This window comes from Nesoenas mayeri (assembly GCF_963082525.1).
Source record: "Nesoenas mayeri genome assembly, chromosome: 4".
Lineage (NCBI taxonomy): Eukaryota > Metazoa > Chordata > Aves > Columbiformes > Columbidae > Nesoenas > Nesoenas mayeri.
In genome coordinates this window covers 44,049,144-44,066,840 of record NC_137540.1, presented here as the reverse complement: position 1 = coordinate 44,066,840, position 17,697 = coordinate 44,049,144, and the positions used below count along the sequence as shown (strand labels likewise).

Genomic DNA, 17,697 nt, shown 5'->3' with positions numbered 1-17,697 from the left:
ATGTATGGTAAGTTCACCAGGAATGGAAATTAAGTTCAAAGAAATTGGTTAACATGCTAGGAAAGCTATTTTTGGAAAGTCATGAAATATAAGAATTATCCCAAAATTCAAGGTTATATGAACAAAGAGCTAAAGTATCTGTGTCCATACAGCTCAAAAGAGAGCAGGGAAGTTAAGACATTAGGGTGGAATACAGATTAAAGACAATATAGATTGAGCCCCATGTTGGTATTAACTATGGGGGCAAAGGCAAGATGGAAGAATGAAAATAACTTGGGCAGCAGAGAACTCTGAGAGATTAATATTACACATTAGCTGCACCTGGCACAGGAGCAGAGAGTAGAAAAGCAGCAGCATAGCAGTTGAAATATACATAATAATACAGATTTTATGTCTCTTATTATATGGAAGGGTTAGCCACATTTTGCTTATGCTCAGCACACAGGATGAACAGCATACAGAAGTTTTAAAAAATTCGGAGCAATATTTTTTGCAACATGCGGAGGTTCGTGCAGCATAAGATGCAGCATACCTTCATTAGGTAAAGTCAGTACTGTTCTTTGATTATTGGCAAATCTACACGTTGAGTAAGGACCCAAAGGGCAGGTAATAACTAATAGCACTGAGACCACAGAAACCTGACCCTTGGAAACAAACTTAAGGGTTCATTGTTATGTAGTTAGTTGGCATTAATGAGGAAGCTAGGAACAATTTATTAAAATTTATCAAATCTATTAAAAAAAAAAATAATAGACCTGGCAATAAATTCCACAGCGCAATGCAAAGATTGCTGATCAACGGATTAATGGGAGGGATTTTTGGACCTCAGCAGTTCAGAGCGACTGAGATGTAACAAGGTGGACGAGCCTGGCCCTGAAGCAGCAGTATGGTGGGGCAGCAGGAAGGCTGGCACCAAGCTAGAGTGTCTCCCAAGGAATCTGTAGGAAAAGTGAGGAAATACCAACACTTTGCCACCAAGCGCTGATGCCAAATAAATTGGATTAAGTACAGCTGTGGTTGCCCAAGCTAAAGAAATCTCAACTCTGCACACTGCCCCACAGCCCAGCAGTGAGTGCAGCTGCACCACAAGGTGTGGAAGGCCAGTCAATCACAGAACAATGGAATTGTTTTGGTTGGAAAAGGTCTTCAAGATCATTGAGTCCAACTGTTAACCTGTCACTGCCAAGTCCACCACTAAACCAAGTCCCTAAGAACTTCATCTACGTGTCTTTTAACCAACTCCAGGGATGGTGACTCCACCACTTCCCTGGACAGCCTGTTCCAATGTCGGACAATCCTTTCTGTGAAGAAACTTTCCCCCACGTCCAACCTAAACCACCCCTGGCACAACTTGAGGCTATTTCCTCTCATTTGTTACTCAGGAGACCAACCCCCTCCATGCTACAACCTCCTTTCAGGTAGTTGTAGACAGCGATAAGGTCTCAGCCTCCCTTTCTCAAGGCTAAACAGCCCCAGCTCCCTCAGCCGCTCCTCATCAGACTTGTGCTCCAGACCCCTCACCAGCCTCGTCGCCCTTCACTGCGCTCTCTCCAGCACCTCAATGTCTTTCTTGTAGTGAGGGGCCCAAAACTGAACCAAGAGGGCACCGAGCGTCTCGTACTTGCCGGAGCCGGTACCTCCCGCGCACGAGCACGCGGAACCGCCGCTCGCCCTCCGTTGATGCCGGTTGCTCAGGAGGTGGGAAAGTCCAACCGGCGGAGGGGGGGCAAGTCTCTCCTATTGTTCCCCCCCGGCTCCCTGCGTTGGTACAGGCCAAGGCAATGTCGACTGTACGGAGCTAAGGCGGGGCGGGGGGGGAGCGGCGCACTAGCGGTTTCAGCTGTCACGTGATTCCCGTGGCCGCCTCTGAGGAGCGGGCAAGCTCTCCTCCAGGTGGGAGCGCGCATGCGCTGGAGGATGCGGGCGGGCCCGGCCCCCGCGGCGGCGCTGACGGACGTGGTGAGTCCGCCCCTCCCGGGGCCTCGGGCGGGGCGCCGCGGGGAGTAGGGGTACCCGCTTGGGCTGGGCTAGCAGCGGGGCTAGAGCTTGACCTAGAGGTTTCCCAGGCCGTTCCTCCCAACACCCGAAGCGCCCGCGGGGACCGGCCTATGGCAGCGGCTGCCGCTGTGGCGAGCGGGGGGGGCTGGGCCCGCCTGGCCGCTCCAGGCGGGTCCTCCGCAGCGGTGTTCGGGCTTACAGCCCCCAAGGACACCCGCGGGGAGGTGTCGGGGCCCCTTGGGCAGCTCAGGGTGCGAGGCCCGGGGCGTGTCAGGCGGGGCTGTGACACCTCCCGTGCTGCCCGGTCCATCCCCCCGTCTCCTGTCCACCTTGGGAGTCTCAGACAGGGCTGCGTGGCTTTTGACAGGGATTTGTCAGATGACGTCATCATCCATGCTGAGCCGCTATCAAAAGGCCAAATCCTGCCTTACTCTTTTTGCAGAGCTGCTATTTTAATTCGTTAACCTTATGTTGTAATCATTCAAATAAAAAACATCTTTTGCATCAAACCAAGTTAACTGTTTTTTCACGATGGCACTTGTGCATCCCCCACTCAAAGACCTTTCGAATGTAGATAACTCCGTTATTTAAAATAATATCCAAAACGTTATGGACACTGCAATCTTGCCTTTTTTGTTTATTGGAGTAAACTTTGGCTCTCCAGAGTTAGGGAAACTTGAGAATCTTTCAGCCAAGGTTGAAAGCGTAGATGCCTATATATTCACTGGACATGCATTATGTATTTCTTTTATAATACTTTTAATGGAAAGAAAATTAGGCCTACATTTTGATTCTTTTATTTCATTAATGACAGCATTGCATCTGGAAGTTTCCCATACTTTGTAAACAAACAGTTATGTGACAAGCCTTTCCAAAAGGGTTTCATGTGATTATTCTTATAGGCGTCTGGTGGGGTTTTTATTTAAATCTGTGAATGATTTCTTTTGTGGACTAGTAGATTAAGCAATACACACCTTCTTCTGGGCTGGCACTTCTTATTCCTCCCTGTACTGGCAAAACTGTTTTTGGAGTGGTGTGTTGAACTTGACTGGGAATTCATCTAGCTGAAAAAGTCTTCTCTCAGTAAAAGGGTGGTTTTCCATCCGCACGAGTTCTCTGATGAAGTTCATGTTAAAATGTCTGAAATGAGCAGCAGTGGGGACACAAGGCAGGGACTTCAGAAGGTGAAGGAAACAGCTGGATGGTCCCTGTGCTGGCATAAGCAGCTCTTCTGTCAAATGTGAAACTCAGTCTGGGTTCTAGAGGTTGTCCCTTCCCCCCCACCCTTTCCCTGAAGCTGTGATTTCCTAATCAAGCTGAGTGCACACTTACGAATGTGCTTACTTAGCTTTCTGTTCTAATGCTCAGAGCGGTCCTTGGTTTACTTGAAGGAGAAGACGACTCATAAGATGGAAAACATATGACATTTGGATAGAAACAATGATGTTGTAACCAAAATATTTCTAAATGATGAAAGTATAGAATTAAGACTGTCTTGTTTAGGTAGGAAATGTGTTTTAAGGACCATTTGTACCAGCACTTGTGTAACTGAGGTACAGGCTCTGCAAATATGTGCTGCTGCACTGCTTGGTTCCCTGTTTATTCACCTTGAGCAGCTGCAGTAACTACTGGTGTGCGCCTACACTGTGGCATAACAGCCAATTGTAACTTCAGAGAAAACATGTTGAAATAACTGTTCATTTTCATGGCTTCTTTTTTCTCCTTAGGTAATTCTAGAAGCTATGGACATAATCTTTAGAATAAGAGGAGGCCTGGATCTTGCATTTCAGCTAGCAACTACTGATGGTGTGTCTGTAAGACAATAATAGATTTCTTAATAAGTATGCCCAACAGCTATAACAAAAGTGAGGGAATTTTCTATGCTAATTGTATCCTTATTGTATTTCAGAGGCATCAACAAAAAAGGCATTAGGATATGTTTTCAGTGATCTTGCAAACAAACTGTCCTCTGATGTTCTTGTATTAAGAATTTGCCACAGTTCAGTCTATGTGTGGCCTAACAATGGTATGAGCACTGTTCCAGAGCTGACTGATGATTCTGCTTGTAAGGAGATAAGACGATTCATACAGTGAGTATATTTAATTATTTTTTTTTTAATAGATCAATTTCATATTATATAAACTTCTCTTTCTGTTGATACTTCAGATTTGATCAAGATGATGAGACAAAACGAAAGCTTGGCAAAAAGAAGGATAAAAAGTTACAAGATACGGTATGTGTCTCACCACACTGATAAATTATATCAGACAACCTATCATTTAAACATTTATAGATCTCTCCTCCCTAGGCTTGTCTGTACACAAATGGACATTGACATGATTTAAAATAATCCTTTTAAAGTTGTTGAGGCTCAGCATGAATGCAAAGTTCCATTTACAGTAGATCAGCACATAGAAGTTTGTCTTTAACATTATGAGGTGTTGTGGTTTTTTTAACCCAAATATTTCATCACTGGGTTTGATACCAAATATCAACAATCTTGCCTTCTTGGTGGATGTGTTGTTGGAGATGTACTATTGGTGTCTTTATTCTCTGCAGCAGCAGATAGTCAATATAGACCTCATGCTGGAAATGACGTCTTCCTTAGCTGCTTTGGCTCCAGTCATTGAAAGGGAAAATAAGGAACACCATTACATTAATATGACGTTACCAGTTGATGTTGTTCTATCTGTTTCTCCAGAAGAAACATGGGGAACGTAAGTGTTATCCTGAACTTGGAATTTTTCAGCTTCATTTCTGCCTTTTTTTTTGTTGAAATAATGAAGTAAAGCTATATCATTAATCAGTGTAATGAAGTGGCATATAGTATTTTTGTAATGGAATTTAACTGCATAAATTATAAACGCTCATGTAGATAGCTGTTAGCTTTAATGATCTTGAGACACAATCCTTTTGCTGTCTACAAAAAAATCTGTTTATCCATGACTGATAGATTTGATAACTTGTAACCATCGCTTAGCAAGGAATTGAGAAAGTTTTGTTCTAAAAATTCTTTTAAGTACATGAATATGTGTAAAAATGAGAGTTGGAGGGTATTTGATGAGCCTCTCAGTACTACGTTAGGGGCTGAAGTTGGGTAGGTGAAGATGGAAAACATTCGTCTTCCTCTGCATTTTTTCCATAGGATTTGACTCTGAAGGATGCTTAATGAGGTGAATAAAATGCAACAAACCCCCGTATAGTCATATATGTAACTTTAATTCCAACAAACTCTAATAATGGTTGTGTTTCTGACCAGGGTACCTGTGCTTTGAAGGGTTAAATCACTAGGGAGTAGTTTCTGTGTATGGACATGGTTTGAGTAAAGCACAGTGAGGTTCTTCTGTCTTTCTCTGTGAGAGTGGAAGCGTGGAAATAATTTCATCAGACCAGGTGCAAATATGCATATAAGTATTGTATAACTATTGGACCTGTGAGAGAAAATGATCCACCGTCACTGTTCTGCTCCTTAAATATTCTCCCTTGTATATTGCAGGGTACAAAATCTCCTGGTGAAAGCAATTCACAGGCAGTTAACTGACATGGAAAGATGTATCATGAAATACATGAAGGGAACATCAATTGTCGTGCCAGAACAATTTCATTTCATGTTACCAGGAAAAAATCACCTTGTAACAATCTCGTATCCTATGGGTATTTCAGATGATCAACTGGAAAGTTACAGAAAGGTAAAGCCAAGAAATACTAACAGAACCTTATGGGTTTTTTTTATAATTACTAATATTGTAACCAAAGCTGTGGTAAAGCTTTTCACTTAGCCAACATAGAATAAATACTAACAGATACTGCTATTTTAAAAATTAATTTTTATTATAACTGACGCAGTACACTGACTGTGGAAGCTTGATTTATTAGAAGTTACTTTATAAAATGTGCAAGATCTAAATTTTGTAAGGGAATAATAGAAGCTTTAAAACTACATAAGATTTGTTTTAGATAGGTTTTATCTAAATTATACTTCTGGCGCTGGATTCTTTGAATTTCTCCTCTTCCGTGGTAGAATATCAGATTACTTGTGGCGTGTTAGTACTATCAAGTTTTAATATGTGTCCTGAAAGGATTAGGCTTGGGGTTTTTTTTGTTTGTTTTGGTTTCTTCCTTGGGGTTGTGTGTTGCTGAGGTTTTGTGTTTGTTTTCTGAGGGCTGCTTTTTGTGGCTTACAGCTGACCAGCCTGAGCTAGCTTTTGTTAGGTTGTTTTTTGCCTTCTGGGCTGGCACAGCTAGAGAAAGGAATATGGGTGAGGTGGATAAGTGTTCAGATATGGCAGTCCTTTCAGATGGAGACGTGTATCTGGCAGATGGCACCTGAGGTCCCATAGTTACACATGCTGAGTGTGGGGAGTGCATCTTCTGCTGCCTTAGAGGTGTAGAAGCCACAGGGATTTTTCATCTTCTGTTTAAAGCATTACTGGGTATATAAAGCCTAATCTATTCCTTGCACTTGCAGAAGCCTCAGGCGATGGCACATTGTCTTTCCTGCTCTCTCCTGTTCACTCCTCTCCACTGATTGCCCAGTGTTACTCTAGGTTCAGTGTTGCATCATCTGCGTAAAATACATTACCTGTGCTACACACATCATCGTCGGTGATCTCATCATTCCTTTCACTCTTAAGCTCTGTGAAGTAACACAATAGATCTCTTTAAATGCGGCTGCTGTGTTGTAAACAGTGCTTCAGAGATTAAAAATACACAATCTGCTTACACCATAAGTTTAGTGTCTTTGTCTCAGTACACGGTATTTGTATGTCTTCAGTAGCATTTAAGATTATAATTTAGAGTGTGTCTGTCTATACTAATGCATAGATAAAACAGTAATCCATTTCTAGTATGCTGTATTTTATCATACTTCCATAAGACACTTGTTGCTCATGATCTCTTCAGCAGGGCTCCAGTGGCAGGTGTTATTTAACAGAACTGCACAAAATAGTGAGCCCATTAGCTGAGAGCTAGGCCTGCACAAGGGGGGAGGTGCCATAGTAAATGTACATGCTGAATGTTTAATTAAGCATATTTTAATATATTGATTTGCTAAACTAATCTCTTAAAATTGTTTTTTACTTACAATGTGATGCTTCTTTTAATCCAAAATATGAATTATGCTCTTTATTTTTATTCTAACTTACATGTAGGAGTTGCATGGGTTATTCAATCTGCCTTGCGACAGGCCATATTTCAAGAGAGCCAATGCTTATCATTTTCCAGATGAACCATATAAAGACGGATATCTTAGAAATCCACATTTACATCTTAATTCACCTGGTATGGAGTCTGGTATGGTACGTGTAAATTGAAACATTTGTGAGGAAGTACTTTTATTTTACTTGAGATTTATTGAAAGAAGTAATTTAGAGAGTATTGTATAGATGAGAACGTGAAGTAACTGACTTGGCCTTTCGAGCAAAAGGGCTTCTTTGCCCCAAACAGCATTGCTTTAGCTATATTTGTCCCAAAGAAATTGCATTTTCCTGGAAAACAGTGTATACATTTTTAGCATGTGTTTAAAGAGTTTCTTAGAACCAAGAAAGAAATGAAAACTATGAACTGAGATATTTAGGAGACAAAAACAGGAGGAGTAATCGTGTGAATAACAACCCTTCATTTCTTCCAAAGATTTGCAATTCCCACCTAAAAGCGCTTGCAGTGCAACTGATAAGTTATGTGTCTTCTCTGAAAATTGATGCGAGTGTGATCAGGTGCATTTGTATTATGTCTTCATGTGCAGGTTTATTTAGTGCATGGTGTATATAGTTATCACCACTATATGCAGGATCGGATTGATGACAGTGGTTGGGGCTGTGCCTATCGGTCTTTGCAGACAATCTGTTCTTGGTTCAAGCACCAAGGTTACATCGATGCCCCTATACCAACGCACAAGGAAATCCAACAGGTACAGAACATTTAAGCAGATTAGTAGTTACGTATATGTGTCCAGAAAAGTTTGTATAGATTACTTTTAAAATACCAAATGCATAGTCTTTGGATTTGCATGTTATTTTTAATTTATATCTTAAGATGAACTACAGCAGCTCTGAATTACTATTTTTAACAAGTTTTATTACAGGAGGTCTTTCTCCAAATGTTTATTAGTGTTGGGTAACATTATCTGTACAAATAAGACTCATTAAAATAGTCTTCTAAATATTTCTCTTGATTAATGTTCTATTAGAAGCTCAGATTATGATATTTTTACGGCTTTTACCAGATGAAAAAAAACAAAGAACCCAATGTGTCATATTAAAATCAGTTTTAATACTGACTTTTGTATTCAGTGACAGCTGGGTTGGTCCCCAGATGCTATGCATTGATTCACTGCTTGCTTTTGCAGAGTTGCTTTTGAGAGTAGTGGGCTCTTCCTTTTTCTTTTTCTATCATGAATTCAAATGCATACCTGAATATGTTCATTTCTGTTAATAGCACTGTAGAAAAGCTGTAGGCTTGGGTAGCTAATTTTGTACTCCTAGCAAGAAATACTGCAATTAATTTTCAGTCTTCTAAAAAGTTGTATTTATTCAATGAACAATTTAAGCAAAGTTTGATTTAGTCCATAAACCAACTTTGATTATACCTAACAGGGATGTGAGCACTGAAGTTGAAAACTGCATTTCCTGAACATTTCTGAGTTCCACACTTAAAAGCAACTGAAGTCCATATGCTCCCATAGTATTTTTAGACATCTAGAAGAGCGTGGTGGCCTTCAGGAAACTTTGTGGGCTTTGTATCCTGAGTGGAAAAGGCCCCTCTCAAGTGCTGCATATAGCATACAAGCCTCAAAATGGGGAAGAGTTTAAAATAAACCACAACCCTCAGTGTATTTCAGTGGCCTCTTCCTCAGCGCAGTATTTTATGGATCCTCTTCAGAGATATGTTGAATGGGACTCCAGGTACCTCAGTCTGTGGAGTGGCCCCTGCAGCACAGGCGATGCAGCCCAGCCTGAGCTCTGCCCGTGGAGCTGGGGTTAACACTGTGCTTCCAGGCACTATTCTGTGGTAGTGTTCAAGTGACGTTTCTGAAACGGAACTGGAATGAATAAATTCAACATCCATTTGTCTGCTTTTGACTGGCTAGCTTCAAAACGTGTTCCCATATATATATAAACCAACTTCGTTCACAAAAAATGGTAGAATTGCCAACTATATGTTGTTGATGTTTGTTTTCCTTGTTCATCATGATATTGTGAAGGCACTGGTTGATGCTGGAGACAAACCTGCAGCGTTTGTTGGGTCACGGCAATGGATTGGTTCAATTGAGGTACAGCTTGTTTTAAATCAGCTTTTTGGAATAACATCAAAAATATTATTTGTCAGGTAAGAATCAGTATCTGTTTAATAGCTCAGTAATTATTAAAAAGACTGAATGCCTTAAAATGCAAATTACCATTATAATATGTGGAAAAATAGGATAATAAAAGAGATAATAAATCTTTTAAGGATTCCTTGTTCATAAACCCTTTGTTCCTGCCTTTGATTGTGCTAAGTGCTTACAAATGAAGATGTTGCTAAGTTGCTTGTGGGCTTGGGGTTCCAGTTTGCAATTGCTGTAAATTGCTTAACGATATGCAAACTGATGTGGAATTCAGCCTGTTCCTTTGCCCCACAAACATAATTTTTGAAGCAGGCACACAGTCTGGCAGTCATAATGAACAGAATGTACACTGGCCATGAATTATTACTTCATCTGCAGAGCTAACCTGTCAGCTCAGGATTGAAGAAAATTGCTGAGCAGCCTGGAAATATTGTTCTCTTTTGTGGATTTGTACGACAGATAAAACAAGGGATATATTTCAGTTCTGACAATGTGATGGTCTCATACACAATAAAGAACCTGATGATGATGTATTTGGGAGAAAAAGAATGAAGTTCAGCATCTATCAGAAGTAAAATTACCAGACTTTTAAGATTTTGGGCAACACTAAGCAGGCTAACAAATCCCTGAACATTTTGTAATAAATACAGTAATGAAATAAAGATACATGCTAATGCTGCATATATGAAAATTCTGGTCTAACAAAATACTACTTATGAGTTGTATTTATTTAAAATAAATTCTACTGTAGATATTCTAAAAGAGCATATGACCATGGTGACAGTGATTCTAAATGGTAGGAAAATGGTTCAGTTCTTCAATATTCTGTCAGGATTTATATAGAAATTTAAATGGGTTTTTTTGTTCCAGAGCTTATATTTGCAGATGATCCACCTATTGTTTATAGCAGCTGCAACAGGCCCTGCCAGTATGATGGTTTTTGTTCCTGCACATAAGACTATAGAGTAGATTCCTTTGTGGACTGAGTAAGGTTGCTCATAGTGCTGCTACAAGGAAGCACCAGTGTTTTTCGGGGTTCTGAAAAGCCAACGTAACTAACAGGCTAAGAAGTGTCATGCATCTTTTTCAGCTGGTCCCTGGCAGTGGACAGCATTTCTGTCTTGGGCTTATTTCCAGCTAGCACCTCTAACTCTGCATGGAAATAAGACTTCACAGCTGCACCAGCAACACGAGTACTGAATCCATTATTGTAAATGCGCCAGTTCTCAGAGTTGCAGTTTTGTGTTCTGTCTGCATTTAATCTGTCTCTCCAGGAACTTGAGAAGCAGGCATACAGGCTTTCTTTGGGTTTTCAAGAGAAATACAAAGACCAGATATTAAATATGTTTGTATTAATTTTCTGCCTAGCTTCTGTCACCACTTTGGGGAGTACTGTCAGTCTTCTAAGGGACATAGGAGTCTCCATCACACATACTGTCTTCAGCTTTGAATCCTGGAGTGTGTGCATATATTACATGCGTGACTTTCTCTTCCTTGTAGACTTTTGTCTGTGTCTGGTCTCCATAGTTGAAAGCAGGGAGGTGATAGCAAACTTAGTTCAGTTTTGCTTTGAACAGATTACTACTGTTATTTGAGATTTGATTTTTAAAGCCAGCTTGGGACTGAGTACTGCAATTGCTTGTGCAATTACAGTGGAAACCTATCTATCTTAAGAGATGTAATTATAAACAACTTTATCAATACCTTATTTTTGTTATATTTCTGATAAAGTTCTGTCACCGCAGGCTCTCCCTTGCTGACAGACGTAGTCCGTCTGTTTTTCAGCCACTTTAAGGAAGCCAATGGGGTTACCAGCTGTCCCCGCTGTGGGAGACAAGCAGCAGTCATGTACAGAAGCTGGTGACTCCAGGTGCTCCAGTGGCAACTAGGCTTACAGCAGACTCATTGGTCTGACCAGAATCTGTAAGTTGCATTAAAAAGAATTTTTTTTAAAAAGAAAACACTTCTTTTCAGATTTTCCCAGGATGTTTACACAAAAAAACTCTGAGCAACTTTCTAATGAGTTACCTATGCACTTAATGAGTATAATGGATAATTAGAGAATTAGCCTAAGCCTAGTGAGGATGACCAACCTATTATTGTTTTTCTTACCTAGCCAGGGTTCTGAACTAGCATTGCAGGGAAGAGAGCTTGCTAATCATTTCAAGACTGAAGGAACTCCAGTTATGATTGGTAAGTGCTCATGTGTTGAAGAACACCAAGGAAAGTGTGTGGCCTCTCTGCGCTGAACTTAATTTCAATTAGAACTCATTCAATTTACTGTACAAGAGTTAATCAAAACTCTAACTGAATTAAAAATTATGCTTTTCCCAAGGGAGACAGGAAAGTGATACAATTTAGTCTGGCTGGTATCTTTTCACTCAATATTAAAGCTGCTAAAAAAAAAGTCCATCTCAATGGTGTTCTTAAAAGCTGCTGTGAGCAAACCATCTCTTTGAAATATTCTTGACTTCATCTGGTGGAAGTGCTGAGGATTTAACCCTCCTTGCTGGCATGGAAAAAATTTGGAAAGTAAATTCTTCAGTTCTAGTGATTAAAATAAGTAATCTTCTCTAGTTGAAGTAAAGATATGTTGTTTAAGAATGTGAAGAAGCTTACATAGGACAGCTTCGGAATCATTTTGATAACCAAGCTAATCTGATAGTAGAAAGTGTTGATGTACTTTTATTTTAGGCTTGCATATTTAGTCAATCTCAGTGAAAATTTTTTAGCAATTTGTGTTCCTCCTATTTTAGGTGGAGGTGTTTTGGCTCACACAATACTAGGCGTGGCTTGGAATGAGATGACAGGGCACATAAAATATTTGATTCTAGACCCACATTACACTGGAGGAGAAGACCTGCATGTTGTTTTGGAAAAGGTGAGACTTGATGCACTTGGATACACACACACACACACACACACATATGCATGTATACACGTATATTTTGGCATTACATAAAATACAGCCAAGTATGAATTGGTCATTCTGTGGCTCTTCAGTTCTGATCCCAGTTAACCTGCATATATGCTTCTTATTGTTAGTTACTCACACTTGGTATATTTGGAGAATATACACTGAGTCAGCAACTACATAAAGTTATTATAGTACAAAGAAATGTTCTTTACTTCCACTGAATTAAACCATCTCCCCTTTTACCCAGTAATATATACAATAAATGTGTTTAGTATTTTGGATGGAACAGAAGAATCTGTTCAGCCTGTAAAATGCTGTTAACTGAAGCAGGGAAGATAACTATTTATTTATTTTCAAATACAAAACATAGACATGCTCACATCAGGCATTAAACTAAGGCAGGTATTGGGTACTGAGCTATTTGGAAAACCTGGGAAAACTCTGATGAACTAAAGGATATGTAATGTTATTTCCCTATTTAAAGCTACTGAAAGGGATGACAGCACATGAGAAAACAGTAAACGTAGTGTCAGAAACTTAAACTCTGAAGGTGGCTAAATCATCCTGTAGGTGTTAAGCAATCCATTTCTTCTCTGTTCTTCATACTAAGTTGCAAATACCAACTTTTATTTTGTATCTTGGATACCCTTGGGTTGGGCCCAACCGGAAAAGCTGTTGAGGAAACATTTTGCTAGTCCCAGAAGGATCAAGGCTTGAAATAAATACAGGAAGAAACAATTTACAGCGGACATGTAGAACCAAAAGCTTTTACAGGTACAGGTTGTTCAGGAGTCGTCCAGGAGGATAAAATAGATGCTGAACTCCCTTTCCTCATCAAAAGTGGGAGGTGAGGGGAAAAACTGAGGTGGACTGTTAAGTTTGTAGCTTTTCTTCTTCAAAAACACCTGATACAGTTATGTGGCATTATGCAAACTTCAGAGCTTTGCTAGACTGTTTTTCTGCTAAATCATCATCAACACCCCACCTTCTGATACTACTTCTGATACTGATGTTTGGCTGTGAAATATCAAGTTACCAAAGGCTGCAAGGATTCTTCAAGACAAGAGAAATGGAAACAGAGAATGGTAGATTCAGAATATTAGTTTCTCTGTAGCAGCAGAAGGTAGTGGGAAGTGGGGAAACAAAGAAGGAGAAAAAAAAAACAAATGGAGAGAGATGCTACTTTTTAGAAATGGGGGCAGGGCAGGGAGAGGGCAGTGAGAGAGAGACTCTGTGAAGTGTTTCCCATTTATGTGTTTCCAGGCATGTAGAGAAGTTTCTGAAAATTGTGTTGCTGCATTCTATACACATTTTAAAAGAATTCATACAGCTTAGATTAAAATCGGTAAAATAAATATATCCAGTAGTCGTAGATAGGAAAATTGGAATTTGTACTGGATTTAAATGCTCTTTTGCTTTTTCTTGGACAGGGCTGGTGTGGATGGAAGGGCCCGGAGTTTTGGAACAAGGACGCCTATTATAATCTTTGCCTACCTCAGCGACCAAAAACTATTTAAATTCCACTCTTATGCTGGAACATGCTAAGCCAGAATACTAGCTGATCTAGATATAACTGTCTTGTTATTTATCAAAATAATGCTTTAAGTCAATCAAAACCCATTTTGAAATATAAATGTTGCTTGAATAATTTGTTTTGTTGTTTGGGTTTTTTTGTTTGTTTGTTTGTTTTTAAATGAAACCTCTAAAAATAAGAGTTATCTGATGTGAATTATATTTCTTACAAATACATTTAGTAGGTAACTAATACTCTCTTCTTTTGGCTAGGACAACTTTATATAGCAATTTTTGTTATGCTAAAATCTTTACAGATTCAATGTCCATTCCTTTTATTTTATATAATTATTTCTTGCCAAAAATGTAACTGTCCTCTACCTTTCAGGTTCCATACAGCCAGTTGTCTTGTGCACTATGAATCTGTTGCTGCAGGTATTGTTGATAACAGCATTTTAGAAGAGGAGTCGGAGAAAAATGGCTAGATGTACTAAATTTTATGAACTCTGTTCTTATATTTACACAGAAAAAAATGTGAGAGAATTGTTACATGCTTATTTATTTATAGCTGTATGAATACATCTATGCTAGGGAAAAAACCCACAACAGTCTTCTGTAAGAAGTAAAAATAAACAAGCTTTCCTCCTTCTCAGAAGGAGACAATGTATCAGCATCCACCTGTCTTCTCAGTGCACAGTCCAATCATATTTCTTCAGACTTCAGATTCCCCTCGATTTCATTTTGGGATTACAAGCTGTTTCTTTTGTCAGCTAGGAGACAAGATCTGCCATATGAAAAAAACAAGAATAAGTCTCTATCTGTGCCATCAAAACATGAAGATAAACCTGTGATGTTGGTAAAGATGTTGTCTTTGTGAACTACACCATTAGTACATCAGTAAAAGTACCTGTGATGCACTGGGTTTGTGGGTTTTTTTTTGTTTCCACCCCGCTCACCCCCCATTTTAAAGTCACCTTTTCAGTGGCCGTCCCCATGTACAATCCTTTTTTGACAAGACCATAACCTTAAATAACCAATGCAAGTTGATCTTTATTGGGAGGCTTCTAAATCCAACTTCTGTCTAACACCAAATTTACTTAAATGCCAAAAGCATTAAACAAATATATATATATTCTGAATTGCAGTAAGCAAGTGGTATTACACACCATCTGATCTTCTCCTCTTCCTGCTTATGCATCTGCCACTTTGTTCCTGTGCAGCTGGCTCCGCTCTCAGCAAGCCACATTTGTCACTTAGTGAGTAGCCAGACTGTCCTCTCAGTTTCATTGTCTGAGTGTGCTCAACTGTTGTGAGGAACTTGGCACATTCCAGAAAACCATAAGCCAGTGCAAGGTCTGCTGCTGTTTGCCCACTGTTGTTGCACAAGCTGAAATACAGAATTAACAATAACCATTCAATTAAAGTGGAATATATATGATGAGCAAGCATTCATCAAGATTAATTAAGTGGTAACTTTAGTCTGAAGTATAAAATTTAGTATGGGCATTCAATAACAAGACAGCTTGTCAAGGATAGCATGGGGCTTTCCTCATACAGAGGGCTGATGTTAAATGGAAGAAGGAATAATTACTTTCAAATAAATTTGTCACTGGACTATGACTGGCTTAGCATATCAGACAGGCAAGAGGAAGGTGAGCACAGCATTACTCAGAATTGAAAAGCAGCAAGGAGAATTAATGCTCAGGAATATTCTCTTAGCAGTTACTATTAAGGTCTTGAACACGGAACTAAACAACAGTGTATGATCTGTGCTGCTTTGGTCTTTATGGCAATTTTTAATACTGCTGTTATTACTATAGACATGGTATACTTACAGTCATAGAATTTGTTCAGGGTGTGCATGCTGTTTAAAATACATACATCCTTTGACACTGTTACTGAAGTGACTAAATGCAGTTCAACTTACTCAATTCTGGCATCACCAGCAACAAGAAGAGCAAGACATTCCAAACTCCCAGCTTTTGCTGCTTTATGAATCGGGGCTTCTCCGAGGCAATCCTAAAAATGCAATTTATATGTAGCAGTTATTTGAAAGAAGGGTAATAGGATGTAGCTATCTTGTTCTCCGCCATGACTGTTTACAGGGTGTTACTCTGTATACTAGTTTGTTGTGAATTGGAGAATTAAATTAAAGGAATATAGCTAGTAAAGTGTACTCAGTAACTGCCATTAAATGTTTAGCATATTCATCACAGCAAAGGAGAAATACTGTCCCATGCACTACACACTGTTTAACCTTTACTTTCTAAAAGATTATTTACACAGAATACACTCTGTACACTGATGAACAGCATCTTTCAGCACTGTTCAGGGGAAGGCTGTGACCAACCAGCTCAGAGGTATAAGCAAATTAAACTTTGCAGCTAGAGGAAGGATCCTTACGTTTACTGGAAGTAGAGGCAAAAATTCAGAGGAAAAAGGAATACTCATTTGTGTAAAAGAATTAAGTTATTTTGACATCTGCATGCAGCACTGTGAGTGTGGAAATTGTATTATACGTATTGAATGAAATCATTAACACAATATGGATAGAATTTCTGGTTCACACTGTAATAAAGTTACACTAAAAGAAGCAACCCCAGATACCTTATGCACTACAACTGTGTATCTAAAGCTTCTCTTAGATAAATTATGTATATAATATTAATTGGATTTACAGATGTGCCACATTAGAAGTGGGAGAAACAAAACTTATGTACTTTTACCTGTTGGTTCAAATTTGCCCCTGTTTGCAGTTGCCAAAGTAGGAAAAAGGCTTCACCACCACAAGCAGCCAAGTGAGCTGGAGACTGACCAGAGGCATCTGCAGGTGCGTTCACACCAGTTCCTGCCTCCAACAGATCGCTGACACTGCCAGACTAGAATAAACAAGATATTACAAAAAAAATCTAAGCCAGGGCTAGTTAAAGGACACTGCACCACAGCAGAAAACATCCCCCTCGGAAATCATTGGAACTTTACGTTCCTTGAGACTGCCCTTCTAAAAAAAAATAAAATGAGAAAAACAATTTTAAAAAAAAAAAAAAAAAAAAGAATCTAAGCACGACTTTTCATCTCTTCACCAGAAATACTGATCGCCCCGGGCAGTGCCCCACCACATCTCGCAGCAGCGCAGGCAAGCTGCAGTGCATGGAGTTCCGTAGCTGGCTCCTGAGACAGAAGCAGCCCGACCCAGCGCAGCGCTCACTCACCTCAGCGCTGCACCCCAGCGCCAGCATCGCCGCCCTGCTGCTGCGCGCTCCTCTCACGGCGGCGGGGCGGCCGCGCTGCGGGGCCCGCCGAGCAGCTGCCACAGAGCGGGAGCCCCCGCCCGCTGCCGGCAGCGGCACGTACACAAACAGCAGCACATGGGCGGAAAGCCGGCCGGCCGGCCCTGACTGGCCTCCCCGGGGTCGCTGCGAGGCCGCCGGCCCGCCCAGCCCCGCCTGTGCCCGGCGGCGCGGTGCCGGCAAGCGGAGCAGGGCTGGCGGCAGGCGGGGCGGCCATGGCGCGCGGGGGGCCCGGCACGTCCCTCACAGGCGGGCAGGGCGGGAACGGCGGCCCCGAGCAGAGCGGCCGGGCCCCGGGGAGGCGCCTGTGGAAAACTCCTCACGCCGTCGTCATCAAGCGGCACACGGTTTCAGTCGAAAGCCAAGCCCTGGGCCATATGTTCATCATTTTATTTGCCTCGTTTGTTCGTTTGAGGGAGCTGGGTCTTTTCAGCTTGGAGAAGAGGACACTGAAGGGTGACCTCATTAATGTTTATAAAAAAGGGTGAGTGTCACAAGGATGGAGCCAGGCTCTTCTTGGTGACAACCAATGGTAAGGGCAGTGGATGCAAACTGGAACACAAGAGGTTCCACTTCAATTTGAGATGAAACTTCTTCACAGTGAGGGTGACAGACACTGGAACAGGCTGCCCAGGGGGCTTGTGGAGTCTCCTAC

The 17,697-nt window shown here is 40.7% G+C and overlaps 2 protein-coding genes across 3 annotated transcripts; one reads left to right on the top strand and one right to left on the bottom strand.

The window, feature by feature from the left end:
* Positions 1-1,908: 1,908 nt before the first annotated feature.
* On the top strand, positions 1,909-14,656 carry UFSP2 (UFM1 specific peptidase 2). Of its 2 annotated transcripts, none has more exons than XM_080343810.1 (12): positions 1,909-1,959; positions 3,726-3,804; positions 3,908-4,088; positions 4,166-4,232; positions 4,565-4,716; positions 5,496-5,688; positions 7,150-7,296; positions 7,743-7,907; positions 9,201-9,325; positions 11,440-11,516; positions 12,080-12,204; positions 13,671-14,656. In XM_080343810.1, the coding sequence occupies exons 1-12, from the start codon at positions 1,918-1,920 to the stop codon at positions 13,755-13,757; spliced, it is 1,440 nt and encodes a 479-aa protein (XP_080199936.1). In that variant the 5' UTR covers positions 1,909-1,917; the 3' UTR covers positions 13,758-14,656. The 2 variants fall into 2 exon arrangements, with proteins under 2 accessions (XP_080199936.1, XP_080199935.1); XM_080343809.1 differs by having other exon boundaries at positions 4,559-4,716.
* Positions 14,657-14,910: 254 nt separating this feature from the next.
* Positions 14,911-17,155, bottom strand: ANKRD37 (ankyrin repeat domain 37; the record flags this gene model as incomplete). The annotated part of the gene is made up of 4 exons (XM_080343595.1): positions 16,965-17,155; positions 16,479-16,631; positions 15,680-15,771; positions 14,911-15,139 (listed from the first exon to the last, which is right to left on the bottom strand). The coding sequence occupies exons 1-4, from the start codon at positions 16,989-16,991 to the stop codon at positions 14,911-14,913; spliced, it is 501 nt and encodes a 166-aa protein (XP_080199721.1). The 5' UTR covers positions 16,992-17,155.
* Between the last annotated feature and the right edge of the window lie 542 nt (positions 17,156-17,697).